General features: G+C 71.3%; 2 protein-coding genes across 2 annotated transcripts in view; one reads left to right on the top strand and one right to left on the bottom strand.

Annotated features, from left to right (window-relative positions):
* Nucleotides 1–3,683: 3,683 nt before the first annotated feature.
* Nucleotides 3,684–26,935, bottom strand: part of SYT2 (synaptotagmin 2) — a 39,883-nt gene continuing 16,631 nt past the window's right edge. The window contains 10 exon segments of the mRNA XM_028531117.2: nucleotides 3,684–3,927; nucleotides 3,930–3,959; nucleotides 3,962–3,983; nucleotides 4,379–4,512; nucleotides 5,295–5,424; nucleotides 5,595–5,762; nucleotides 6,042–6,209; nucleotides 6,456–6,575; nucleotides 7,481–7,647; nucleotides 8,380–8,580. Of these exon segments, the coding sequence (XP_028386918.1) occupies nucleotides 3,779–3,927; nucleotides 3,930–3,959; nucleotides 3,962–3,983; nucleotides 4,379–4,512; nucleotides 5,295–5,424; nucleotides 5,595–5,762; nucleotides 6,042–6,209; nucleotides 6,456–6,575; nucleotides 7,481–7,647; nucleotides 8,380–8,560 (1,269 nt within the window). The 5' untranslated portion in view covers nucleotides 8,561–8,580 and the 3' untranslated portion in view covers nucleotides 3,684–3,778.
* LOC114512269 (collagen alpha-1(I) chain-like) lies at nucleotides 11,680–26,102 on the top strand. Its single transcript, XM_028531137.1, has 8 exons — nucleotides 11,680–11,732; nucleotides 12,120–12,317; nucleotides 13,065–13,302; nucleotides 14,722–15,206; nucleotides 15,970–16,515; nucleotides 23,039–23,288; nucleotides 23,806–23,913; nucleotides 25,611–26,102. Exons 1-8 carry the CDS (start codon nucleotides 11,680–11,682, stop codon nucleotides 26,100–26,102), a joined length of 2,370 nt encoding a protein of 789 aa, XP_028386938.1.

Below are 26,935 nucleotides of genomic sequence, written 5' to 3' on the forward strand. Positions count from 1 at the left end.
TGAGCCTCAGGGCTGCTGCTGCTGCTGCTGAGCATCCTGGGCGCCCCCTGCAGGCCCCCGGGAAGGCTGCAGGTGGGGGCCGGGCAAGGCCCGGGGCACAGAGGGTGCAGGTGGGAGCCAGCTGGCCGGGGCGAGGCCACAGCGCCGGGGCCCCAGCAGGCACCCTGGACACCCCCGTCCTCGGGACACAGGCCGACGCGGGGGGACGGCAGCATGGGAGCCCTTCCGGAGGGGTCTGCAGGCGCCGGCCGGGGGCGCGGGGCCCCCGGGAGGAAGTCAGGCCCGGCTCCAGCAGGAGCCCCATTATGGCTTGTCGGTTAGTTCACACGGGGGTGGGGGGGCACCGCACACACTCAGGACACCGGGCACGGAGCCCGGGCCTGGGGGGCCGCCCTGCGGCCCGAGGAACCCCTGGGGCTTCCCGGGGGCGCGGCAGCGACGAGGGGGCAGACCAGGACGCGGAGGGGAGGGGCGGGGCCCTCGGCCCGGCCATGCGCTGGGCTCAGGAGGTCACACATGCACCGCGGGGGGCGGGGGCTCGCTGGCGGGTCTGCGGGGGCGGCCGTCTGTCTGCACAGACACCTGGGCGCACGTGGGGGAGGGGGCCGGGCCGGGGCAGATGGCTTCCGAAGGTTCGTCTTGTTGTCCGTCCGTTAGAAATAACGTGTTTTCACGTGCCTTCAAGTCACAGCGACCCCTGCCCAGTATGTCAGCTCAAAAACAGGCACAGGGACACTCGGGACCAGTCTGCACCCCTGGGACGAGGGTGGTCCGAGACACAGCACAGCCCGCCGGGGCACGCCTGCACTCGGACATTCCTCCTTGTTTAGCTGACATTCGAGTCTAAGGGGGCATCCTGTGTTTTTACAATGTTTGCCAAGTCTGGCGAGCGCGTCACGGGGCTCTGGGCCCCGGGTTCAGGCCCGGGGACACCTCCCTGCGGCCAGCCCTGGGGGTGGGAGCGGGGCCCAGTGGGGGGGAGGGGACAGTCCCCGGCCCCGGCTTTGCCGGCGTGTGGGGGCGGGCACCGGGGACAGAGCTCGGCCAGGCCATCAGTCGACTCAGGACGCTGAGGAGCTTGGGGCCCCTCCCTCCCGGGCTGCAGGGGGAGTTTCTCCACTCCTGGGCGCCCCCGTGAGCACCCACTGCCCGGAGACCTGAAGCCCCCGCCCTCCCGCCCACGGACACCCTGGGCCTGTGGGCCTGCCATCCCGGCCAGACTGGGCAGCTGAGGGGCCCCAGAGAGTCGCTGCCAGCTCGTGCCCGGCACCTGCCCGGCCTCCAGGGCTGCCTGGGTCGCCCTTCCACAGCTCAAGGCGCAGGGGCATCAAACTCATGTTCACCAGGGCCACATCAGCCCCGCGGCTGCCTTCCGAGGGCCGAACGTGGTCTTAGGACTGTGTACGTGGTAACTGCTCCCTAACCGGGGGCAAGGAACCCGGCGCTGCCGCCGGGTGGAAACACGGTGCCGGGTGGATGAAACCGGGAGAGGACAGCGTGGTGGCCGCCCGTGGTGTGGTGTGGAGGGAACCCGGGCTCCTGGCCTCAGCCGGGTTTCGGGCGGGGGAGGGCAGGGTGGGTGTCCAGGCTTCAGCCTTCTGCTTCCCTCTCCCGGACTGGCCCTCAGTCCTGAGAACCGGCCGCCTGACCCACCCTGCCCCTGACCTTGGGCCTGCAGCCCGCGCCCCGGGGCCCCAGAGAGAGCCCACTGCTCAGCAGCCAGCGTTCAGGGCGGAGCTCTGGGGCTCTGGGAGCACCACCCACCCCAGGTGGGGGGAGTGAGCGGGCAGGCCCAACAGGTGCCTTCTGCTGCGGCGGATCCTCGGGGCCACGGGCCCCACACCCAGCTCTCTCCTGCAGCCCTCTGCACACCTGCCCCAGCCCTCGAGGCTGCCCCCTAGAGGTGGGCCCAGCGCACAGCATCCAGCCGGTGCCCGCAGACCCAGGGTCAGTGGAGCCCGCAGAGGCGCCTGCCATCTCCCCACCCTCCCAGGAGGACAGGCGCCGACCCGGGGCCCTGGAAGCGCCCAGGTGGGCGCAGGTGGGAGGGAAGGAGCGGGGCGGGGCCTAGGACGAGGTTGGCGGGACACGGTGAGGGAAGGCGGACGGGAAGCCCTGAGAAAGCACCAAGACGCCCCCGCGCCCGTCAGGGAGGGAGCCGGGCCGGCGCCCGCGACGCCCGTCTCTGGGGGTGCCCACCCGCTCTTCCACCTCGTCAGCCCCCACCGGTCTCGCCGCTGGCAACACGCCTGTAAACACGCACACGTGTGCGCACACGGGCCCACGGCCACGGGCGAGGAGTGGCCCCCCCCCCCCCGTGCCCTGGCGGAGACGAGCGCCCGCTCCTGCCCTCAGCAAAGCGGAAAGCGCCGCCGGGGCTGCCGCCTCCAGGCCCCACGTGCCGCGCGGGCGCGGGCCCCACAGGTGGTGCGGGTTCCGGGGGGAGGGGGGAGGGGGGAGGCAGGGCCTGCTGGCCGCCGCCCCGCCCCCGCCCCGCCGCAGGCTTGGGGGGGTCCAGTGCGAACTTGGGGAACACGTATATGGCTTTTTATCGGTGCTGGGGACGGGGGGCGAAGAGGAGGCGGGGTCTGGAGCGCGGGGGGGGGGGGGGGGAAACCCCAGCACCCCCGCCGCCGTCCGAAAGGGGGCCGGCCTGCCGGGGGGCCCACAGAGACGCGCCCTGCCTCGCCCGGCCCACCCCGCCCCGTCGGGAAACCTCTGCCCAGTGTCCGCTGCCCTCCCCTCTCACCTGGGCCTCGGGGACTAAGGGCAGCCTGACCCTCCCGGCCGAGCCCGGGCTCCGCATCGCTGACGTGTCTGCACACAGGGCACTCCACTCAGAGTGAACAGAAAACGAGCCAAAGCGTGAGGGGAGGGGCCCCGCGGGCCGCAGGGCGCCTGTCCTGCGGAGGGCGGAGCGTCAGCCCCGCTGGAGCGCAGGCGTGGGGGGCGGGGGGGCTGGGGTGCGGCTGGGCATTCGGGGAGACGAGCCTCTGGTTCCTGGGAGTCGGACGTGAGCCGCCGACAAGGGTGAGGTCCCAGGGCGGACAGCCCCTCTTGGAGTCTGACCCATCCCGCGACCGTCCACTCGTCCACGCCCACAGGCGTCCCAGATGCCCCCCCCCAGGGGCAGCCAGGGCCGGGAGCAGGGCGTCTGCGGCGTCAGGGGTGGCCCTTGCTCAGGACAAACCCAGTGTCCACCTCCTGCCTCCCAGGCAGCTGCCCACAAGGAGGGAGGCCCAGGGGGCGGCCGCGCCGGCTGCAGCCGACCTCCCGTGTGGGCCGGGGACCCCTCTCCTGTCGGGGGCCCCGAAGAGCCTCTGTCCCCGCGGAGATTCACTGTCCTTGGCTCCTTCCAGGGACACGGAGAGATGCTCCCGCTCGCACTCGCACTCACACTCACACACGCACACGCAGGGGGACTGCGGGCCGCTGGGCCGCCTTCTCCCCTGACGGGAAGCGGGAGTGGGCCGCCCTCCGGCCCCGGACACCCCGCCGCGGCCGTGCGGGGCCTGCGCCACCAGAGGGCCTCCCTCCGCGCGCATGGGCGGGGCTGCGGCGGGGAGGGGCCGCGAGGGGCATGCAGCGGGCGGCTCCTGGACGCTGGCGAGACCGGGCTCCTCCTCCCCTCGAGGGGCCCCCAGAGGGGAGCCGGCCGTTGCAGGGATGGACGGGGGCGCGGACGAGGGAGGGGGGGCCTCTAGGGTGTGTGACTGAGGTATCGGCAGCTCTGGGTCCGGTTGGTGTCCAGCCGGCGGCGCGGGTGCGGCCCCGCCGCCTACTTGTTCTTGCCCAGCAGGGCGTCCACCTCCTCCTCGGGCTTCAGCGAGTGCCACTGGGCGATGGGCCTCCGGGGGTTGGCCAGCATGTCGGACCAGTGCCGCAGCTCCGTGCCCGTGGCGTTGCTGCCCACGAAGATCTTGCCGAGGCCTCGTTCTTGCCCAGCTTGTCGTAGTCCACACCGTGATCACCACCTGCACCTTCTGCGGGGCAGAGGCGGCGCTGGCCGGCGGGGAAGGCGAGGGCCCTGGCTCGGGGCTCCCTGCTTCCCCCCTGGGGACCTCGGGCCGCGCGCCAGGCCCGAGCTGGTGCGTGACGGTGGAGGGGCGGTGAGGGGCAGCGGACACAGGCCGTCCGCCCGACTGAGGTGGCCCACGGGAGTGGGAGGCCGGGAGGGGAGCACGAGGCACGGGGGGGCCCGGGGCAGGGGACACGCCTGCTCAGTCCCGGGGAGGGTGTGCTGACTGGACCGGTGTGCTCCCTGCCCTGGAAGGGCCGGGGCGAGGCCCCACAGCCCTGGGCCAGGGGGCCCGGTTCCCTCGGCTGCAGCCCAGACCGCGGGCCACCCGCCGGCCCGCCCGCCGGCCCACCCATGCACCTGGATCTGCTCGAAGGGGATCTCGAAGCTGAAGGACTCGTTGAAGTACGGGTTCAGCGTCGTCTTCTTCACCGTTGTCTTCTTCTTCTTGAGCCTCTTCCCGTTCTGCATCAGGTGGATCTTCACGTAGGGGTCTGCGCGGGACAGCCCCCCGGGCGTCGTCAGCCCCTGCCACCGGCCGAGGCGCCGGGGGCCGAGGCCACTCCCGACGTGAACACACAGAGTGAGCCCCGGTCGGGGACTGCCCTCAGGGGACCTCCTCTTGCCCGCTCCCAGGCTGCCCGGAGCTCGGCCCCGGGGCCGCGGGGCCAGGCTGGCCGGAGACGCCCCTGACCCTGGCAGGGGAGCGAGGCTGCTAGGGGGGCCCGTCCCGCCCCCCTGACCTGGCAGATGAGGGGCCGAGGCCCCCGGGAAGGACCTCACCGGCCCAAGGCCACACGCTGGTCAGCGACAGGGCCGGGCTGGTGGCCAGACCGGGCCTTGGGGCCCACCCCCGGGGCTTCTCGGAAAGGTGGGGCGGCAGCAGCCACATCCCGCACGCACGTACCGCCTGCGCGGGGGGCCGGGCCCCCCAGAGCACCCCCGCCCCAGCGCCTGCCCCCCAGGGCGGAGCCACAGAGCCCACGCTGGACACGCGTGCCGGCTGTGGTGACACGGCCACCTGCCCACCCTCAGGAGAGAATCCAGCCCCTCATCTGGGGTGAGACTTCTCGGACCCAGGGCCCAGCAGGGGCCCCGGGAAGGCCGCCAGAACCAGGCAGGGTGGGGGCCTCAAAGGAGGGGAGGGCCGGGAAGCCAGACGCCCCTTGGCTCGGGCTCCTGGCGGCTGGGGCTCCTGGGTCCAGCCGGATGCGTTCGGGCTCCAGCCGGTTCCTGCGGGGCTGGCTCGCTGGTGCCCCCAGTGGCGGCCAGGAGCCCTGCACACACCTGAAAGGCCCGCCCACGTCCATCTTCTTCAGGTTCTTGGCCTCCAGGATGCAGACGGTGAGCTTCCCGGCCGTGGGCACGTAGCGCAGGGAGGTGCAGATGTCACCCAGCTTCTCGGGCTGCGGGGGGGGGGCAGACGGGGGGGGCCCGGGTCACCCCGGCCGCCACACGGCCACCAGGTAGTCCCGGCCGGCCCCCCGCCCCCCCGGGGCCCCCACGTCTGCGGGGACTGCGCGGCCGGCCCAGCGTCGAGCCCGGCCTCGTGGGTCCCACCTGTGGGCGCACTCACCTCCTCCTTCTCCCCGCCCTGCAGGTCCCTCCACTCCTCGATGGGCTGGCCCAGGTCCACGGTGTTCATGGGCACCTTCACCTCCCCGATGATGTCGTGCTTGGAGAAGCGGTCGAAGTCATAGATGGCCATCACCAGCGTCTTGCCCCCCAGCTCCTGGTACGGCACCTGCGGGCACAGGCGGGGTCAGGGGCCGAGGGCAGGTGTGCTCCCTGCGGCCCGCAGCGGACTCCTGCTGAGCCGTGGAGTCGGAGAGAGGAGCCGGGCTCGGGGCCACCGGAGGGGGATGGAGGGGGGGCACTGCCCAAGGCCACAGCCCAGCCGGCCACCCTTGCAGACCCAGCCGGCCCCGGGCCGCAGACTCGGCTGAGGAGCAGCTCGGGGGGTGGGCCACAGGCAGCTGGGGCCGGGGCCAGGGCCCAGCCGTGTGCCCGCCAGCCCCGTCACCTTGAAGGTGAAGGTTTCGTTGAAGGCCGGGTTCAGCGTCTTCCGATGCACTTTGGTCTCGTACTTCTTCTTCTTGTCTGGAAGAAGGAAGACCTTGACGTAGGGGTCGGAGGTGCCGCCCATGTCCAGGGCGGGCAGCTCGGCAGCCTGCAGGACGCCGACGGTGAGCTGCGGAGACAGGGAGGCCGGCCTCAGTCGCAGGGCCTCCGCCCCGGGGAACGCAGGAGACGCAGGGGTCACCGAAGTTGAAGGGCACCGACCGGCCCAGGGCCGGGCAGGTCAGCGGAGACCAGCGGAGCCAGGGGCCTGGTCCCAGAGCTGGGCACGCCCCGTGCTGGTCCCCAGCCTGCCCCCCTCCCCCACCCGGCCCCCGAGGCCCCCACCCGGCCCCCGCGGCCCCCGCGGCCCCCGCACCTGGTTGGCCTGGAAGTCATAGTCCAGGGAGAACTGCAGCTTGCCCAGGTTCTCCGGCTCCTTCTCCTCCTCGCCCTCCCCCTCCCCCTCCGTCAGGCCGGTCTCCGCGTCGTCATCGTCCTGTGGGCGCTGCGGAGGGACGGGCAGCGTCAGAAGAGACCAGAGCAGGCCAGCTCGGCAAGGGGGCGATGGGAGTGAGCCCCCCGCCCCCTGCTCAGGGCCAGGGGGGCTGGGGAGGGGCAGGGACAGGGGAGGACAGTCCCCCAGAGCCCTGCCCTGTGCCCTTCCCCCTGCAGGGCCAGCATGTCCCCCGCCAGGCCCCCCCCCCCCGGCACTCCCCCCAACTCAGGGCCCCCCCACCCCCCACCCCCAGGCCAGACGTACCGGGCGTGCAGTCCAGCGTGCAGTCCGGCGTCCGGGCGCAGGGTGAGAGGGCGGGGAAGGAAGGGTGCGGTTAGCGGACAAGCCTGCAGCTCAGGCCCCAAGCTGGGCTTTGCCTGGGGCACTCCTGAGCCCCCCGGGCCCCCTCATGTGTGCGCCCACATGTACACGCGTGGGCACACGCACAAACACGCAGCGGCGTTGTGCTCTCCAGCTGAGCTCTGAGTCAGGCCCTTCCCCCGCCGTCTACCCCCACCATCTTCCCCCACCCAGGTGGGCCCCTCAGGTGGGTCCCGTCTGCTGCCGCCCAGTGGGGCCTCTGCCAGCCTCAGGGGAGAACCTCGGGTCAGCAGGGGCCGCCCCGTGCCCAGCCCCACGGGAGATCATGTGACGGCGATGCTGGGCCTCGTCACGTGCCCGCCCCGCCCCCAGTGATGGGCTTGTCCTGGGTCCCCTGGCGGGAGCCCAGCCCAGGCCCCGGGACCCCGGACGCAGGGGTCTCTGCCCGTTTCCCCCAACAGCTGCTCCTGGGGCCCGTGCCTCGGCCCCTCCTGCGGACTCGGGGGGCCAACCAGAGGAACTGCGGCCCGGCCCCGGGGGCAGGGGGGCCGCCTGCCCCACCCCGCCCGGCCCCGCCCCCCTACCTGCCCGCCCTTCATGTCCTTCATGCTCATGGCGTTCTTGGCGCCCTTGCCCTTCTCCTTCTTGTTCTTCTTCCTGCGGCAGCAGCACTTCTTGCAGATGCAGAAGCAGCAGGTGAGCAGCAGCAGCCCGGCCACCACGGCGATGGCGATCAGCGCCCAGGGCGGCACTGCCACGCAGGAGAGCCGGGGTCAGCGGGGCGTGGCTCAGGGTCCAGAGGGTGCCCCCGGCCCACCCCGCCCCACGCTGGTGACCATAGGCCCACTGCCCTGGGGACACGCTGCTCTTGGGGGGGGGGGGCGGCACCCTGGACGGGCAGGGGCCGGAGCCGGGCTGGCCCCGTCCCAGAGGGAGGGGCGCAGAGGGGAGGGAAGAGCCAAGTCCCCTGGACCGCGGGCCCTGGCTGCTGCCGCTGGTCCTGAACCGCCGTCCCAGCCGGGGGCGGGGGGGGGGGGTGTGCCCCTGGGGCTGCCCCCAGGTGTGGCCAGGAATTCCAGAGGCGGGGGTCCCGTCAGGTGAAAACGCCTGTCGCTCTGCCCGCCCAGAGCTAACGTGAGTGCCGTGGCGTGGCCACCAGCGAGACGCAAACACAACCCACACGACGCCCAGGCCGGGGCCTGCACTCCCCCCGCCCACAGGGCCGTCCCTGAGTGGGGCTGGGGGCTTGACCTGCGACTTCTCTCCCACCTCCTTTCCTCCTCTTTCGGCTTCGTTTGCTGACACTTTTCTAAATCGTGTGGGAACTTTGTTCCCGGGAGGCTGGGCCCCACAACACCCCCTGCTCCCTTCGGTGAGCCCAGCCATGTGCCCAGGTCCTGGGGGGCCCCGATAACCCCCCTGACCCCGAAGCTAGGAGCGACCTGGCTGGTCCCCCCGCCCCCCGAGCCCCGGGGACGCTCACGGGGGATCTTGTTCATCTCGTTGAAGAACTTCTCCTTGAGCTTCGCGAACATGTCCTCCTTGCTCTCGCCGGCGGCCCCCCCGCTCTCGGTGGAGTTGTCCGCAGGCCCGATGGGCACGGTGGCCGTGGTGGTGGCCGGAGCCACCATGGCCTCCTGGTTCCTCTTGAAGATGTTCCTCATGGCGGCGGCGGCGGGGATGGCTGCGGCGAGAGGGGAGGGCCAGGTGACGTCCCAGGGGTCCCCTCGGGGCTGCTCCCGGCCTGGGAGGCAGAGCGGCCCGAGGAGCAGGGGCAGCAGGGGCTCATCCGCAAACTCTCAGCCTCGGTACGGCCCTTCCCGGTCACCCCTGGCCCTGGCCCTTCCCCCACTGCTCACTGACTCGCCCCGACACACGACCTGTTTGACTCGCTGTCCCGAGGGTGCTTGGGGTCTGAGGGTGCTGGGTGCCCGCCTGTGAGGGGTGGGCGGTCGGGGGCCCAGGCCGTCCGGGGCCCCGCCCACCATGTCTGCGCCCTGGGGAGGCTGCAGAAACCCAAGTGTCACCGTCCCCTCTGGATGAGCCTGTGGGCACTTCCCGCCCACCTCACCCCCCCCCCAAGGAAGCTGCGGAAACGCATCCAAGATGCTGACGGCCTCACGCCAGCTCCCCAGGCCCCTGCAGGAGAGAGGCCGGAAGGGTGTGTGGGTGTGTCCTGGCGTCCGGCACTGGCTCCTCCACACAAGCTGCCCGCACCCGCCCAGCGCAGGGCGCGGCGTCTGACTGGGTCGGCGGGGAGGAGAAGCCAGGCCTCGGGGCTGGGGGCCGCCGTCCCGGGCTGGAGGTCATGGAGGACTCAACCCCGGTCACGTCCCGGGAGGGCTGGGGACGCCCTGGGGCTGGACTCTGGGGCAGAGCAGCAGCAGCTGGGGGACCCTGTCGGTGGGTCACTGCTCCTCCCCACGAGAACTGTGTGAGGGGGGGGTAAAAGGGAGCAGCGTGCTCCCGCCCCCGCCCCCCCGCCCTGGCAGGCCCTGGGGAGAGACCCGCCTGCTCTGACAAGCTGCCCATTACCACCAGCACCCAGACGGGCCCTGGTCTCCAGGAAGTGCAGTGGGCCAGGGGGGCCCTGGGGGGACGACCGAGTTCCCTGAAGAAGCCGCCCTCCTCCCGAGACCTGGGGCAGGGGCAGGAATGGGGTGGGGGGGCGGCGGGGGGCAGCCTCGTCCCCCAGGAGCTGCAGGCTGGAGGACGGGGGAGATGCAGGGAAACTCCAAACCGGAAAATCCCAGCGTGGTCTTCTCCTCGGGCCCTGGCAACTGCAGGCGCAGCCGGGCGGGCGGGTGGGGGAGCCGCTGACCTCCAGGCCAGAGGGCAGCTCTCCGTGGGTCGGCCCTGGCGGCCTCGGGAACTGGGGCGTGTGGCTTCTCCGCCCTCGGACCCTCGGGTGGTAATGAGGCCGGGACCTGCCTCTGGGGCCGTGGCGCCCGGGAGGACTGCAGGTCAAGTGGGACATTAGGCCCGTGTCCCGTCCCAGGGGCCAGGCCGGGCCACAGGGCACTCCAGGGAGGGGGTCCTGCTGCTGGGGCGAGCTCGCAGCACCCGTCCCCTCAACGACGAGACCGAGGCCCCAGAACAGTGCCCACAGGGCCTGCCCGGCCAGCAGGCAGAAGGAGGGGGCAGGGGCAGCCCCTGTCCTGGAGGGTCTCCAGCCCACCCGGGTCGGTCGCTCCTCCGAGCCCGTCACCCCCCTCCGATCAGGGTGGCGCTCGGCCGTGGGACGGAACAGCCTTTGCTCGAACGGTCCCCTCGCCGCCTGCCACTCGGGGACCCTGGGGAGGCCCCGCCCCACCCTGTCCTGAGCTCGTTTCCTGCCCCATGAAACCGACACTCAACGGCCCTGCCCCGTGGGGCGACCGTGCCGTCCCCTGGGCGACAGGCTCCCACAGCGCCTGCAGGTTCTGGGAAGCAGCGGAGGCCATGACGCAGCCTGCGGGGGCGGGACGCCACCTGGCTGTGTGGGTGGGGCGGTGAGCGGGGGCACCACCACTCAGACTCCAAGCCAGCTTCAGGACCAGCGCGCACAAGGACGCGGACCAGGCCTGGGGCCCCCCCGTGGCTTCACCGGGGCATCACTCTGGCTGTGGGGTGTCCAGGGCCAGCCATCCCCCTCATCGACTTGGGAGCCATGGGACCAGGTGTAGCCTCAGGTGGCAGGCCTGACCTCCAGGAAGGAAGGTCACCACAGCCCCTTCAGGGGCAGGTGGTGAGATGGCTCTTTCTGTCCCCCGAGGGGCAGCGGGTGGGACGGACCCCTGGCCACCGCGTCCCACCTGGAGGGGCTCGCCAGAGCCAAGACCCCACGGCAGTAAGTCCTGCCTCTGACCTCACCCAGGCCTCCCTGCTGCAGGGCTCCGGGCCCTCCAGAGGCACCTCCGGTGAGCGGGGGAGGCCCGTGGCACCACCACGCAGCCGGACGCACAGCCGGACGCACAGCCGGACGCAAGCCAGAGAATAGCCAGCAGCTGCAGGAGCGGGAACTTCACTCCCTGGGGGGAGGAGCTGTGGGTTGCAGGGCCCCCCCCACCCCCGCCCCGACCCCGTGCCCCAGCGCCCTGGCCCCCACACCCCCGGCCCTGCCCTGCCTCAGGACCAGGACGCAGGGAGCGCGGAAGACCAGCGGGTAGACAGCCGCATGGAGGCAGGAAACACCGCTCCCAGCCTCACTGACCCGCCCAGGGCCCAGCCCGAGAAGGGAGCCAGCGCCCCCCCACCCCCCGGCTTCTCCTGAGCCCACCCAGGCCCACGGGCTCCCTCCAGGAAGCTGGGGGCCGGGCCAGGCCGCTCCGAACCACGAGGGGGCTCACGAGGGCCAGGCCGGTGAGCCAACGGGAGGGTGTGCGGCGACGGCCGGACACAGGGGCAGCAGACCCGAAGGTCCCCCCGAGTCCGGCGCTCCGACTGCTCAGGGCAGCAGCCGCCCTCGCCCCGCGTCCCACCACCGCCTGTCCCCTGTCACGGGCAGGCGCGGCCTGTCTTCCGCTCCGCACCGCTTGTGCACTGACGGCAGAGGTGGCCCCGGTCTCCTTCCCCCCAGAGGCCTCTGCCGTCGGCCGGAGGACGGAGTCCGGCCAGGAAAGGAAGCAGACCGAGCTGCAGGGGGCCATCGTGGTCCTGCCCCCTCGCCCAGGCCCACGAGGTTTCCCTCCGTGCCCCTGGCGTCCGGGGACACCCAGTGGCGCGAGGAAGGCTCTGGCCAGGGAACTGGGTGCCACTGATCGCTAGTCCTTTTGTTCGGGGCCTCAGTGGTCCAATCTGAGGAATGGGAATGCTGGGCTCGTCGGCCTCAGCCCTGGGCCCAGGAGGTGCCTGCTGGTCGGTGGCCTGTCCCTTCGGGGCCCCGTCCCTCGGTGGGACACTGCTCAGTGCACAAGGGGGAGGTGGGCGGGGCCCTGAGCTCGGGCACCCGAGGGCAGGTGCAGCCCCTTCTCCGGGCCAACGTGCTGTGTGGGTCTGGGCCAGGTGCGCCCCTCCCTGAGCCTCAGTTTCCCCATATTGAACGCCGGAGCACTGAGGACACCTTGAGGCCCCTTCCCGTGCCTCCTGCTGCGGCCCCACCCACGCAGCCCAGCCCTCGTCTCTGTCTCCGAGACCTCGTTCTCCAGCCCCCTCCCTGCGGCCGGCGTCGTCCCCCCACCCAGCCTCGTCTGCAGCAGACGCACTCGGCTGCAGCCCCCGGTGCCCGGGCTCCCCCACCCACAGCCCCCGGGACGAGGGCCGGCGCGTGCAAACCCCTGAAGCCACAGCAGCCCAGGGACAGCGGGACGGGCGCGGGACACGGGCGCGTTCCCGGAAACCTGTGCCCAGTGGCGACCGCAGGACTGTGGGCCCTGTCCCCACCGGTCCCCGCCGCTGCCCTGCCCTGGAGGGCAGGTCACATTGCTCCCATTTCATGACGAGGTGACTGGGGCTCAGAGAGGGTTAGTAACTTGTCTGGAGTCACACAGCTAATAAACACGGAGAGAGCCTGGGTGCGTCTGCCTGCAAACCCTTCGCTCTTAACCATCGGCACTGTCACCGAGAACCGGCCCTCACCTCTCCCAGGCTGTCACAGGACTGTGCCTGACAAACGTCCCGCCCCCCCCCATCACCGCCCCCCCACCCCCCGCCCCCCGCATGCAGCAACAGAACCAACACGGTCACGACGGGTTCATCTCAACCAACCTTTTACTTTGCCAGTGAGGAACCTGAGGCCCAGGCCCCGCGGCCTGTCCACGGTCACACCGCCTCCCGTCTGCCCCCACCCACAGGGCGCCCCACCCAGACTGGCAGCCGGGGGCCTCCGCCTGGGTGCAGGGGTCCGGCCTCGGCCTCCCGGCCCCGGTCAGCTCCTTCCCGGAAGGTGCAGGGACCAGGCAAAAGGCCCTCACTGTCCGAACCCCAGGAGAGACCAGGGAGGCAGAGAGGGGAGAGAGGCGTGAGCAAAGAAGCTGTTTCTCCCCGTGAGGGTGCTGCTGCAGATGTGACAGATGGACGGACAGATGGGGACAGACAGATGGGGACAGACAGATGGACAGAGACGGGGAGAGGCGGGGCTGCTGCTCCCACTGGGCCGGGCGGCTCTAAGACCCACCGGGTGGCTGCCCTGTGCCCCCAGAACCCCCCCCCCCCCGTGGCCCGTGGCCACGCCCCACTGTCTGTCTGCAGGGGCCCCGGCGGCTGCCACCAGCCTCACTGTCACCGCCGCCGGGACACTGGCCGGAGCCCAGAAAAGGGCAGTGACTCGCCCGAGGCCTCGGGGCTGGTGCCCAGCAGGCCCGGGGCTGGAGGGCAGAAGGGGGGTGTCCGCCGGGAATTCCGGGGGGCCACCGCCCCACCCCCAGCCAAGCTCACGCCCTGCTTCTCAGGCCCCAGCCCGGACAGAGCCTCGCGCCCAGAGCGGCCGGTGGGCAGGCCCTGGGAGGGCAGCCGGTTTGGCCTCTCGGTGCCCTGGAGAGCGGAGGAAGACGGGCTTGCCCAAGGTCGCCCAAGGGCACCTGCCCTGGAGGCAGAGCCTGGAGTCAAACTCAGGCTTCCTGCCTCCATCCAGGGCTCTTCCCACGTGCCCCGAGGCGCAGGGGGAAGCTATTGGTTCTGCCAGCTGGAAACTCGGCCGCCTTCACTCCGGGAGGGGGGTCGGTCCCCCCGGGGAAGGGCTGGGGGCTCACGCTGTGGGGGCCTGCCAGGCGCTGCAGGTCAGATGGCCCCTTCACATTGCCCTCCTCGGAGGCAGGAGCTCCCTGCCTGGGCCGGGGCCAGACGGCACGACCTTGGGGGGCCTTCACAAGCCCCTTTATCCCGCTGGACTCCTGCCTGCCCCCCCCCCCCGGGGAAGGCCGAGCCCCTGCAGGGTGCCGGGAGTCAGGTGCCCCCCCCCCAACACTGCAGCTTCCCGGGGAATGGGCAGGCTGAGGGGCTTGCGGCCCCGCGGCCTTCTGGGAGGAAGAGGCGCTCCGGGCGCCCCAGAGGCCGGGGCACTGAAGGGCGGCTGCCAGGGAGGCTGCACCCGCCCGGCCCCTCAGCCCCACGGGCAGGGGGCCAGCAGGTGTCAGGGCCGCCACAGGCTCCGGGCCCAGGGGGTCCACACCCCCGTTTTCCAGATGAAGGTCCGAGGCCCAGAGGGGTAGACACTTGTCCAAGGTCACAGGCCGGGTCGAATGGGATGTCAACGTTCCCCCTGGAACCTACTGGCACCCAGCTCCTCACGGCCGCTGGCCCCCAGGGGCCGGGTGCTGAGCTTGAGCGGAGGCCAGCCACCAAAGGCCGCACGTCCCTAAGCCCCGGGCTCAGAGCGGGAGCCCGGAGGGCCGGTCTGCCAGACCACCCTGTCCCCACCTCCTCCTGAGCCCCGTCACTGAGCACCTCCACCCACCCGGGCTCAGAGCTGTGCAGCAGCTTTTCCAAGGTCACACAGCAAACGGAGCGGAGCATGCGCTGTTACCGCCGCCCTGTGGCCCCTTCCCCACCCCCACCCTTTTTCTCCCAGCGCCGCAGCGGGCCAGCATCCTGGGCCCTGCTTCCCCTAGTTCCCCCGGCGGCGGGGGGGCGCTTGCTGGAGAAGGAGAAAGTTTCTAGGAGAGGAAGGGGCCAGAGAGGCCGCCACCCACCCGACCCCCACTGGGCAGAGAGAGGAGGCGGGCTCCAGGCTAGCCAGGATCCCCGTGCACCCCGCTCTGCGCAAGGGGGCCTCCCGAGCTCCGCCCGCGGGCCCTCCGGCTCCATGGGCCGGGGGGGTGGGGGGGGGCGGGGGGGAGGTCCCAGACACCCCGTACCCACCTTCCCAAGTTCTCAGCCCCCACGCCTTGGCGCCTCCACCTCCGCTTAGCTCGCCCCCCGCTTGCTCCCCGCGACCACCTGGGGCTCCCGCGAGGAGAACCAGGTCTGGGGCGAGGGGTTCCCCAGGACCATTTGGGACGTCTCCCGCGCGGCTGCCCGGGCAGTTCCCTTGCGAGCGGGTTTCCGCAGCCCGGCCCCCACTGCCCGCTCGGTCCCGCACTGGGTCTATCCGGCCGGGAGCGCTGGGCCCAGGAAGTGCGAGTGTCCCCCTCTGGCCACCCTGCCTGCATCCCCCACCCCCGCGCCCAGGCCCTGGGGGCGCCCGCAGGTGGCCCGGGGCACGCGGCTTCGCTCGGGACCTGGGGCTGCCCTCGCCTGCGCCCCCGCCCGGCTCCTCTTACCGGGGCGTCCGGCCGCACTGCGGCCCGGGCTCGTGGAGAGCGCCGAAGCTGGGACGGCCGGGGCCCCTCTGCCCCTTCGCACCGCTGGGCGCTGCGGCTCCCCCGCCGGCTCGTCGCGCGCGCCGGCTCTGCGGTAGTAACTGCCCGAGCCGCTCCCCCGCCGCCAATTGACATGCTCCTCACATCAGTCCGCGCACGGAGGGAGCGCCGGTGCCCCACCGGGGCGATCCCCAGCGGCCAAGCGCGACCCTCACCCCGGCAACCCCCGCGCCTGCGCCTCCTGGGGCGCCCAAGCCCCTCTCCTCCAGGGACTGCTGCGGGCTTACAGGCAGGGGACCGGTGTGCGGGGGGACGCGCGGGGGAACGGGTGCCACCGGGTGCGCCCCCGGAGAAGTTTAGGGTGGCGAGGCAGCTTCGCGTCCCCGGAGTCCGTGGGACAACACGGAGAAATCCCCGCCCACTCCGTGCGCTCCTGCGCGCCCCCACAGCCCCCGCCGCCCACCAGCTTCGGGAGCCTCCCGGGCGGTGCGGGGATTGGCTGCGGGCGGGGCGGGCGGGGCGGCAGCCGATCTGCTCCGGGGGACGCGGAGGAAGGTTCCCTGAGCCGGGAAGAAAGGAGAGGGAGGGAGCAGCAGGGCGATGCAGACAAAGGGCAGGATCCGTAGCGGCCGGGGAGGCGCGGTGCCTTCTGCCCCCAGAACGCGCGGAGAGAGCGGGCGCAGGAGGTGTCTGCTGCGCAGGACCCGGCCTGGCCCCGGGGTCGGAGCCCACCGCGGGGCTCGGCCGCAGGGACCCGGCGCCCCGCAGCCCGGGGGGGGGCGCATCTCCGCCCTCTGCAGGCTGGAGGGGCACTGGGAGCCTGGGCGTCCCTCCTCGGCCTCCGCCTCCGTCCCCAGAGCCCCCGCGGAGGCCTCGGGACCCCAGCTCAGAGTTCCCGCGGCCACCTGGCCCGTCCCCCTCGTCCCGCCCCCTCTGGCCCTCGCCGCGCACAGCCCCTTCCTCTCTGCGCCCTCGGAACCCCGGCCAAGTTTGGGGCTCGACCCGGGAAGGAGCCCCCCGTGCGAGGGCTGGGGCGGGCCTCGCGCAGGAGCCCCGGGATTTCCCGCTCACTCAGCGGATCCAGCCCTCTCTGCCTCCCCCGCGCCCCGCCCCCCCGCGCTCCCGCGGCCACTGCAGCGCTGCGGCAACGCGCCCCACGCCGGGCTGCAGCCTGTCTCCGACCCGCGGGCCGCGGCGGCTCGCTCGTCACCGTCCCAGGCCCGGGCGCAGAAAAAGCTGACTCGGGGATTTCCAGGCTCCAGCAAGTCAGGCGGCGCGCGCGCCACCGCGCGCAGCGGCTGCGCGCTCGCGTCCGCGCTGGGGGCAGGATTGACGCCTGAGACCCCACTCTCCCCCCTGCCACTCTTCGGAGGGAAAAGGGACCTGAGGGCCCAGAGCTCAAGGTCAGAGGCTGGCAGGAGGGCACAGGGATTCCCCAACTCCTCCCGCGGAGGCTGGGCTCCCTCTCAGAGGCGGGGTGAGAGAGGCTGCGTCCGCCCGGAGGAGGAAAGAAAGGGCGGAAAGTTCACGGGGTTCGGGCTGGACGTTGGGGTTTCCTGAGACCGAGGGTCCTGGCGCATGGCCGGCTGCAGGCAGGACCCTCTGCCCAGCTACTGCTGCGTGGGCTGCCTGGGCGCAGGGCGCCGGCCGAACCGCCCCGCAGCCCCTGCTCCTAGAGGAGACCCGAAGTCCCCCGGACCCTGCCTCCCTCAAAGCCAGCCGCAGTGAGGTGGGATTTGGTCGCAGAGAATGAAGCGCCGGGTAGAACCGGGCCCACTCCTTCCAAAAACAGCTGTGTGTCACAGAGAAGCTTCGTGTGTGTGCGCTGGGTGGTCCTGGGGGCCCCTGAGGGGCCGGGGACGGGTGCACAGGCAGGCCGCTGGGCCAGACCGGGGGGCGGGAGCGTTGTGGTCCCGGGGGGAAGAAGCGGCTGGGGCTGCTCAGGGCCTCGCAGGCCCTGGGGGACCCCCACATGCGGCGGCAACAGCAGCTCACAGCCTCGTCGCCCTCGGTCCCTTCCAACAGCCCCAGGCAGCCCCAAGGTGGGGGGGGGGGGATGACCCGCCCCTCCCTGGTGTCTCGCCAAGTCCCAGGAGCCTGGGGCTGAGGATGTGAGCACCCTCACAGGTGGAGGTGACCAGGTCTGATCCAAGGCTGCTGGGCTCTGATGCTGGTCCGTTCTTTCCACCCAAAAGACCCCCCCACCTGTCACTACTCGTCACCTCGAGTCCCAGGAGCTACAAAAGGCCCCCCCCCCACACCTCTCTCGTTTTCCTGAAGTGTCCGGGTGTCCGTTTCTATGTGGGCATTGCTGCACCCATTTCACAGAGTTGCAAAGTTGAGGTGCACTTTCCACTCAGCCACACGAGCTGATGGTGGAGTCTGCCCTGGCGTCCGCAGGCGGCCACCCATTTCCAGGTGGGGCAGAGGCGGGCTGCTCGGGGGAGCCAGGCCGTGGCCCTGACGCCCGGCTCCCCGGATCTCTGTGGGTCACCACAGTGGCTACTCTGTGCCTCCTCCCCTGGAGGAGGTCCCAGTCGGGGAGGCTGGGGACCTGGGTTCTGGGTGCTCCTGGGGTGTTCAGGCCACTGGGGGAGCGGGGAGGAGAAGTGTCTGTCCTGGGCGACCTTGCCGTGTGGCCTTGGCCCCGAGCTGCTGCCTCTGGGGTGGTGTCTCAGAGCCCCAGTCCCTGCATCTGTATCAGGGGAGGGAGGTCCCAGCGCCCGGGCAGCCGGGGGTCCCTCTCTGCCTCGCACTCCAGCCCCCTGCCCGGCCCCAGGAGCGCCCCCCAGGGACACCGGGGGGACGCTGGCACAGGCAGCTGAGTGTCTGGCTCCAAACAGTCTTCAGGCCCCGGTGCCTTCGCTGCTGCTGAAACGGATGAGCTAATTAACTTAACTAATGGCTCCTGAACGCCGATGTTTCAGTCACGTGACCCAGGCGGGCACATTCTCCCAAGAATGCCGCCATGCTGCCGCCCCCCCCATAGCCCTGCGCGCCCGTCCTGGTAGTGGGCAGCCCCCCCCTCCGTGCACGCACAGCTCTGGGTCAGGGCTGATGTCCTGCAGTGTCCGTCCCCGTGGCTTCCACCGCCGGGGAGCACAGGTGCCGGCTCTCCAGCCCTGGGAACACAGCCGCCAATGCCCCCTGACTCTGCCGTTCCCACTTCAGAGCTTTCCATCCACTGCACTGCCCTGGCCACACTCCGCTGGACAAGACCCAGTGAGTCTGCGTCCTCCAAACAGGACGTCCAGAGAGGAGTCAGTCCTGAGAAGTTCCCAGGTCAAGGGCAGGGCCAGCCTGGAGCAGAGCTTGTCCAAACCCACCCACACGGGAGGTCGTTGGAAGAGATCCGGCAACAGGGTGACCTCTGTCCCCAGCCAGGCCGCCCTGTGCCCAGTCCCGGGGAGGTGGGGGACAGGGGTCAGCACCTTAGACAGTGGGCCAGGGGTGGGGTAAGTCAAGACCCTGGGCAGAGGCAGGGGTCAGGGACCAGGGGCAGAGGTGGGAGGTCAGGACCCTGGACATAGGGGTCAGGACCCTGGACAGGAGGTGGGGTCAGGACCTGGGGCAGAGGTTCTCTGCTTTGGTGGAAGACGGGGCTGCCAGGTGGCCCTGGGGAAAGGCCTGGGGGGTGCAGCCGGCCAGCTCTGTGCACTGGAATGCGTTGGTGGGTCACCGTGTTCCTCCCTCTGCCCCCTCAAAAGTGAGCACACCCAGGCTGGCTTTGGGGTCTTGGCCCCCTACCTGGCCTCCCTCCTGCCCTGGTGGCGGCAGCACCCTGGCCCGGAGCTGAAAGCAGCAGTCTGGCTGAGGCCCTGGGAGTCCCCTGTCACCCTAACAAGGTCAGGACGCTGTGCTGCACCAATGCTGTGAGGGCCTGGAGGGTAAGGGCGGGGGGCTCCCTGGGGTGCCCCAGGAAGCCCGGGGTGTGGCACTGCTGTGGCATCGCCAAGGCAGCCACTGTCCCCCACGGCTGCCCTAAACTGCTGGCCCAGACTCGCCGACCCCTCTGCAGGGGGGGTGCTCTGGCCCCACCATCGCCTCTCGGGGCATGTCCCAGCTCCCCGGAGGCCACCTGCCCTGGCCCCGGGTGACCTTGGGCAAGTCGCTTCTCTGGGCCTCGGGTTCCTTGCCAGTCCAGTGCAGGGACTGGACTGGGCAGTTTCCCAGGGCCCTTCTGGCTCGGAGCCTGTGAGCTGGGGAATGAGGTGGGTGGATGCAGAAGCTGCCTGGCCTCCTGGAGACAAAGAGGGAAAAACGATGAGGCCGCTCGCCCCGGACAGTGCCGGGAAGGGGCTATGCAGGTTTCAGCTCAACGGGCCTTGGACGGCCGAGGACCAGGGTGCTGTGACGGAGCACCCAGGGCCCAGGAAGCACCTCCCAGCCCGGCCACCTCCACCTCGGCTGTGCCGGCGCCCCAGGCCCCAGCCGGCTGGCAGGGTGGCCCGTGACCCACTTCCCTGCCTCTGGCCCCAGGCGCAGCCCCCGGGCCGCCCGCCCCTCCTGGGAGGCACTGCAGTGTGGTCCTCCTGCTTTCCTCCTCGTTGTCGTTAGCTCTCTTCTTCCCCTGGAAGTCCTCGTTCCCGGGGACATGTGCAGCCCCCTTGCCTCGGGGGTGTGGTCTGGAGCTGGGCCGTCGCCCTCCTCCTCAGGGGCCGGGCCACCTTGTACCCACCCCCAGGGGAGCGGCACAGGCTGGCAGAGCCTCCGTGTCCATGGAACTGGGGCGCCTCTCAGCGACCCGGCCCCCTGGGACCCCCTCTGCCTCAGAGGCCCAGATGCCTTTCGAGAATCAGCCCCTCTCTCTCTCTCTCCCTCTCTCTCCCTCTCTCTCTGAGTGAGATTTTTCTGGCGGTGCAGGGGGCGGGAGTGGGGGAGACTATGCTCCTTTGGCACATCGAGTGCCGTGTCTGCTGAGGGTCTCAGAAAGGCCCCCAGGAGAGCCACCTCCCCCTCAGTGAGAGGGTCCCCCACCCCCACCCCAGCTCCACCTCGTGCTCTCTGCTCTCCAGTTTTGTCTTCGAAGAGCCTTCCCATCCAGCCCTGCCTCCCAAGTAAAACGGCAACGTGCCCCATCCACCAGCTGAGAACGAGCCCCAAGGAGGAGACGGCCCCTGCCAGCGGCCCCCCTCAGCTCCCCGGGTCTCTGAGGGCTGCAGGGAGACGGGGGTGGGGGGGCCTGCGGACAGACAGCAGAGGCACGGGTGGGAGAGAGCTCGCAGCCAGGGCAGCAGCGAGCCTGCCTCGGAGAGGAGCGGGCCAGGGCAGGGGCGGCCGCACGTGCTCTCCCGCCCCTAGCTCGTGCCCTGCGACCTGGAGGGGCTGGGAGAGCTGCCTGCCCTTCGCCGGTGGTGGGTCTCTCTGGGGCACAGATGGCCTCCGCTCAGGGGCAGCCAGGACACGGCTGAGCCAATCTGGGTACAGCCCAGGGACAGGTGCCACCAGTCTGCCATCTGCTGAGCAGGTGACAGCCACCGGCAGGTAACTCGGGGGAGGGCAGGGAGCTCCGGTGCGAGAGTGGCTGCCTGCAGGACCAGAGACTCCTGGGGCTGGGAGAGCGGGGCCTCCGGCGCGGAGCAGCACAGAGGTCGTTAAGTGAAAACCAGCCAACCCTCCGAGAGAGAGAGAGAGAGAGAGAGAGAGAGAGAGACACGCTGCCCTCCCTCTCTGCCTTCCCACCAGAGCTCCGGCTGGGATGGAGGGACAGCTCTCCCCGCTGAGGCCAGGGCAGGGCTGGCTCCAGGGTCCATAAGGGGGCGGGGGCGGGACAGGCTGCCAGGAAAGCCGAGGGCGCCCCGGGAGGCAGCGTGGTGTCCGCCAGCCCGGACTGTATGTACTGGGGTGAGCTGGCCAACTTCTCGGGGCCTGGCTCCTCATCTGGGCAGGGTGGCGGCAGCCACGCCTCGCAGGGCTGCAGGGAGGCTCAAGGACACAGTGGACACGGGCCTCCGTCACCAAGGAAGCTGCCTGCCCCACCGCTCCCATGCCCCCGTGCCCCCGTGCCCCCGTGCCCCCGTGCCCCCGTGCCCCCGTGCCGGGGAGCAGAGAGGCCGGGTTCCCGCCCCAGCAGCCCGACCGCGGCCTCCGTGTCCGGCGCGTACCACACGTCTCCGGGAGCTGCCGGACCCCCAGGCCCCAGGGCTGTGACTCTGCAGACTCGGCTCAGGTGCCCAGAGTGTGTGACACGGTCCCACAGGCCCACCATGCTCAGGACAGCAGGGAGGGTCCAAGCCCAGGACACGGGCAGTGTGGCTGCGTCCCACAGCCTCGCCCCTCGCCTGACCCGGCCCTGGACACAGGGCTCCCGGCGCTCCGAGGTTTCCTGCCGCAGCCACCCACTCACACCCGCATCCTCCAGCCAGTGCCTCGCCCAGCAGGTGCCAGTGAGCAGCTGCGGAGCCAGACCCCCGGTGCCGGGGCCTGCGACAGCACAAACCCCAGGCCTCCTGGGCCCCTGGGCACACGTGACCGTTGACTCCCTGACTCACTCACTCACTCCTTCACTCACTCACTCACTCACTTATTCACTCAGTCACTCACTCACTCCTTCACTCACTCACTCACTCACTTATTCACTCATTCACTCACTCACTCACTCATTCACTCATTCACTCAGTCACTCACTCACTCCTTCACTCACTCACTCATTCACTCACTCCTTCACTCACTCAGTCACTCAGTCACTCAGTCACTCATTCACTCATTCACTCACTCACTCACTCACTCTGCCAGGTGCCCAGGCCAATGCCTGCAGAGACCCCTTGTCAGAAAAAGGCCAAGGAAGAGATGGCCCTTAGGGACCATGTGCCCTTGGGGACCCTCAGGTCCAACTCCCAAGGCAGAGGACGGTGTCAGATGGCTGCTGCCCCCCCCCACACACACAGGCAGCCAGAGGGGACCAGCTGCCGGCCCCACAGCCCACGGAGCGGGCAGCTGGGCAGGAGGCGGGCCTGGACGGCACGGACGGCCATGTCTTCCTCCCCGGCTCACTCGGCACCTCTGCTGGGAGCAACGTAGGTCTCTCCTCCAACCTAGCCCTGAACCCCCATATAATCCTGTGCTTCGTCATTATGTGTGAAGACGGGCTGACCCCCAACACAGTGTCAGGCCATCGATGGCCCTGCCCCCCCCCCGGGGCTGCACTGCCCACTCAGGGCCTGGAGCCGCCTGGCACTGGGGAGGCTCAGCCCGTGGCCTCGATTTTCGAAGCTGAGCCGGCATCCGTCGCCGGCTGCCGCGGCCAGTCTCCGCTCCAAGGGGCAGGTGTTTGGAGAGGATGCTCAGTGGGCACCAGCCCGCTCCCTCCGCCCCACGGGAGTGCCCTCGGGCTCTCCGGCCGTTGGAGCTCCAGCCAGCCTGGCCCCTATCGTGCAGACGGGCGACTCAGGTCCCAGGGCAGGTCTCTGTTTCTCCCGGGGCCCAAAGCCAGTCCGTCCGCCTTGCTCGCTCGCTCGCCCACTCACTAGTCCACCGGTCGAGCACCGGGAGCACCGGCCGGGCGCCGAGGCTGTGGCGGTGCCTGCACACAGGGTGACCGGACGGGCCCCTGGCCTCGTCACACTACACAGCACAGTAAGCGTGCTGGTCCGCATGGGCAGCGAGAGGGCCGGGGTTCCCGTGTGCGAGGGAGAGGGGGACCATGCAAGCACACGCGTGGGAAGGACAGAGGGGACACGGGAGCGCAGGCCGGGAAGCGGCCAGAGGCACGGTGTGTGTGCTCGAGGCTGGTGGCAGGAGGAGGACAAGACCAGATCCTCGGGTGGCAGGGCTTCCCCGCCTCGGCAGCCGCGCGGCTCCCTAGGGACTCGGAGTCGCACCCGCCGACCCCGAGCGGCTGCAGGCCTGGCTGGGGGCGGGCTGTGCGTCTGGCTGACCGCCAGCACTCCAGCGGGCGGTGACACTCCGGGCCGTGGCCTCCTCCAGGGAGCCTGCTGGTTCCTCCACAGAGGACAAGGCGCGGCCCCCACCTGCTCAGCTGCAGGACACCAGGCCGCTCCCGTCACTGACCAGCAGGGGCGGGGCCGGGGCCGGCGGGCTGCAGAGCCCCTGGCGCCCCGCCTTCTCCGGGCGCACGCCGGGCCCTTCCGGAGACACGGTGCACAGCGGCGCCCTGTCCCCCCACGCCATCTGCGGCTCCACTTTCCACAGGTTCAGCGGCCCGGGGTCAACCGCGGTCGGGGAACCTGAACTCCCCGCAACCCCGGGCCTCCCCTGCCGCTCCGCGGCAGTGACGTGAGACGCGGTTCGTGAGCGCGGGGGCGGGGCCACACCAAGACCCGCCCCCACACTCAGGCTTCTGCGAGGGGCGGTCACAGGTGGGACTGTTTCAGAGTTTACAGGGTTAAAGACTCGGGGACACGTAACTGGAGTAGGGGGCAGGTCACAGGGACGACCGCCAGGCATCCCGCGCCTCCTGTGTTTCCGGGACTCCGTGTTTCCCGGAGCCGTCCCGTCTGTCCCCCGCGGCATTGCCGAGACGCGATGTCCCTCCCCCGTATCCCACAGGAGAAACCACTGGGACGTGGCCTGTGACCCTGCCCCTTGTAAGGTCCCACGCGCGACCCCCCTCGTGGAGCTCTGGGGGCAGGCGCAGGGACTCAGGGCAAACCCGGAGCCTCGACAGACAGACCAGGCAGCGGGCAACAGGGTGTGGGAGCGCTGGGCCTGCACTCTGACCCCCACGTCACCAGATTGCCTTCGGCACCCGGGACCCGGGGAGCCACGGGCGGAACGCTGGGGGACGCACCGGGGGCCGCAGACGGCTGGAGCGCTGCAGAACCGCCCGCCCCCTGGCGGCCGTGGGCAGGACCTGCGTCCTCCCCGGAGTCATTTGTGGCTCAGATGGAGGGAGGGGGAGGGGCGCGGGGGCGCGGGCAGGGAATCAAGATTGATGGAGCTCCCGCCACAGCTACTCTCCACCCTGCGTGGGAGCTGAGACGCAGGCGGCGCGGGACACGGCGGGGGACCGGCCTCCTCGCACCCGGGGTCTGGCGCAGCTGTCGAGGGCGCAGCCGACAGGGAGGGACAGACGGCCGCGGTCGCCACTCCGCACCGAAGTCCGGCCTTCACTCCACGGCCTCCCGTCGCGGCCGACGCCGGCTCTGCCCACGCCGGACACCGCCACGCGTCACAGAGAAGAGCCAAGGGGCGGTGTGCTGGGCGGCCCTGGTGGCCGGAACCGGCCCCGACTGGAACTGGGCCCGACAGACAAGCGCCCCCCCTCCCCCCACCCACGCGGACCTCCGAGCCCCTCGGGCGGAGCCACAGCGACTTTAAAGACGTGCTCACTGGCACGGCCGCAGCAGCACAATGTTTTAAATCTCGGGAAAAGATGGAGACGCGACGCCTGTGGGGTGAGAGCCGCTGACCCCAGGACAGGGGCTGGGCTGCCTCAGTGCTGGAGGCGGAGACGGGAGACGGCCGAGGACGTTCCAAACCCCCGGCCTAGGACGCAGCCCCTGGCCAGGAAAGGCCCGGCCATCTGCGTGCGCCCGTCTCAGGCTGGGACCCAGCCACTCCTGCCCTCGGGCTGCCCGCCCGTCACCTGTCGCCTGTCACATGGGGGACGAGCACGCCCTCCTGGGGGGAGTGACCGCAGGATGTGGCCGCTGCTGTGTCTGGACCCCACACACCCACGTCCTTGGGGGGGGGGCTCACACAGGCTCCTCCGGTGGGACACACCACCCGGGAGGGAGGCCTCAGTCACGGCCACCGCCACCGAGGGGTGACCTCCAGCCCGTGCCCCTGCCCCCGGCTCCCTCCCCGCCCCGGGCCCCCTCCGCCACCGCCCCCCCCGAGATTTGCTCCTTGGTTCCCGCCGCCATCCCGGCACCCTCTAGTGTGTTTCCTACGTCCGTACAAGATCTGTTCGAGGCGGCGAGATCTATCTAGCACACTCACACTTGACGGAGAGGGCAACTCCTCACAGGGTCCTGATCCCGGTCGCCGACAGGAGCCTGGTGAGCAGCAGTGACTGGCGGGCAGCCAGGGCGGCCGGCGAGCATCCGTGCCCACATGCAGAGTGACGTGCACACACACACTGCCCGTGGGGCGTGGGCTTCAGAAGTCACACGTGTGCCCCGGAACTGCGCACGTTCACATCCGGCGGCTGACAGCAGCACCTCTGTCCTCGCCGCACTCTCCACGAGCTCCTGCTCGCGTCACGTGACCTGGGCCACGCCAGCCACGGCCCCTCGCGCTCCCCTCCAGCCCCGCTGCTCCCCAAAGCCTGCCCGCCTCCTCCGCCATCGCACCGGGCCCGCGGCTTGCCCGACGGGCCCTGTGATCTGCCATCGCACAGTCGGGGGGACACACACACGGTGACCAGACCCACAACACCGAGCCGTGACCGAGGGGCCCGTGGGAGCCGCACCCAACGGGGGCACGACTGGGGCGAGGCTCACGGAGCCCCCTGAAGGGCTGCGGCCCCCGGGCCCAGCCCCGAGCTGGGGGACGCCCACGGCCGAGGCTGCACGCTGCACCCACTGGCCCGCAGGCGCGCTCGCCGGGGCCACTCGAGTCCTGGATGCCCAGGAAGGACGCCCCGCCTCAGGGTGACCGGCCCGTCTGCAGACGCCCCGAGGACTCCTCCGCTCAGGCCTCCGGGCCGGCGCCCCTCCAGCCTCCCGCTCCCGGGGCCCGGCCAGCCAGCGGCCAGGCGACACAGCGGAACGGCACCCGGGGAGCAAGCGCAGGCTCCGGGCTCTCGCTGCACAGCCTCGATTTCCGACCTCGCTGGGCCCTGGGCGCGCTGCGTCCCCCGCCGGTCCGCACGGGCCAGCCGATGGGGCTGGGCCCCGGGGCACACCAGGAAGCCGAGGAACCCACCCCGGTCGCCCCGCCAGCAGCGGCGGGGGCAGGCTGCGTGCCAGCCCCCCTCGCTGCCCAGGCCGGCCTCCCAGAGGCCGTGGCCCTGCCCAGCCTGCAGCCCTCTGGGCCCCTCCCGGTCACCGGGGTGCCCGCCTCTGCCCTTCCCCCACGCAGCTGAGAGCTGCTCCAGCCCCACTGCCTGCACGGAACACACGCTCAGGGAGCCGCGTGCCCCTCGGGTGCTGGGGGCCGGAGGCCGGGTGGGAACTGTCCTGCCCGGAGGGCCCGGCCCCGCCCCCCAGGACGCTGCTGCCCTTCCTCCCGCGTGAGGCCAGTGCCCCACCCCCGCCCTTCCATCGCAGACAAACTCAAGTTTACCCGCTTGTGAGCCCACACACACACTCGCACGCTCGCTGCCTGGTCCGGAGGCTCAGGGCCCACCCAGCCCCGTCCTCCGGCCCCACTGGTAACCAGCTGCCCGGGTTGGTGCACCACCATCCCTAATTAGCAGACTCCGGGCCCCAGGGGCCCGGGCCCTCGTCCCGCCTCACCTAGATTCCGCAATTATCTCTGCTTCCTCGGCTCCCCACCGCTCCCTGCGCACGGCCAGGAGCCCCGTCTCTGCCGGACTGGACTTCCCAGTGCCCAGGTCTGCTTGTATGGCGCCCCTCCACCCCCCACCACGCTCGTCCGGTGTTCAAGCTCTTCACTGCCTGGCGCAGCCCCCACCGGCCTGTGGCCCTCAGGGCTGCCACGCCGTTCCCCCCCACCCCCGCCCAGGGTCAAGGAGCGGCCCTCGCCCTTCAAAACCTTTCCTAAAGGTCGCCTCTGGAAGGCCACCAGGCCTCCCTGGCGCCGCCGGCACGTCCATCCTTCTCAGAGCCCCGGAGCCCCGCATCCCATGCCAGCGTCCCCTGGACCTGGGTGCACGGGAGGCGGGGCCTGGCCGCTCTCCACTGGCCCAGAACCCGCACGGCCGCCCCTGAGTTGGGGATCCAGACGTTCTGGCTA

The sequence above is a fragment of the Phyllostomus discolor genome, chromosome 15 (genome assembly GCF_004126475.2).
Source record: "Phyllostomus discolor isolate MPI-MPIP mPhyDis1 chromosome 15, mPhyDis1.pri.v3, whole genome shotgun sequence".
Lineage (NCBI taxonomy): Eukaryota > Metazoa > Chordata > Mammalia > Chiroptera > Phyllostomidae > Phyllostomus > Phyllostomus discolor.

Excerpts from the sequence above, each read along its gene's own strand:
- LOC114512269 (XM_028531137.1), top strand. The coding sequence starts at position 11,680 with ATGGGAATGCTGGGCTCGTCGGCCTCAGCCCTGGGCCCAGGAGGTGCC. Across the intron at positions 12,318-13,064 it reads TGCTCCCATTTCATGACGAG|GGGCCCCGGCGGCTGCCACC; the intron begins GTGACTGGGGCT and ends GTCTGTCTGCAG. Across the intron at positions 16,516-23,038 it reads CTGAGGGCCCAGAGCTCAAG|GGAGCCTGCTGGTTCCTCCA; the intron begins GTCAGAGGCTGG and ends GGCCTCCTCCAG.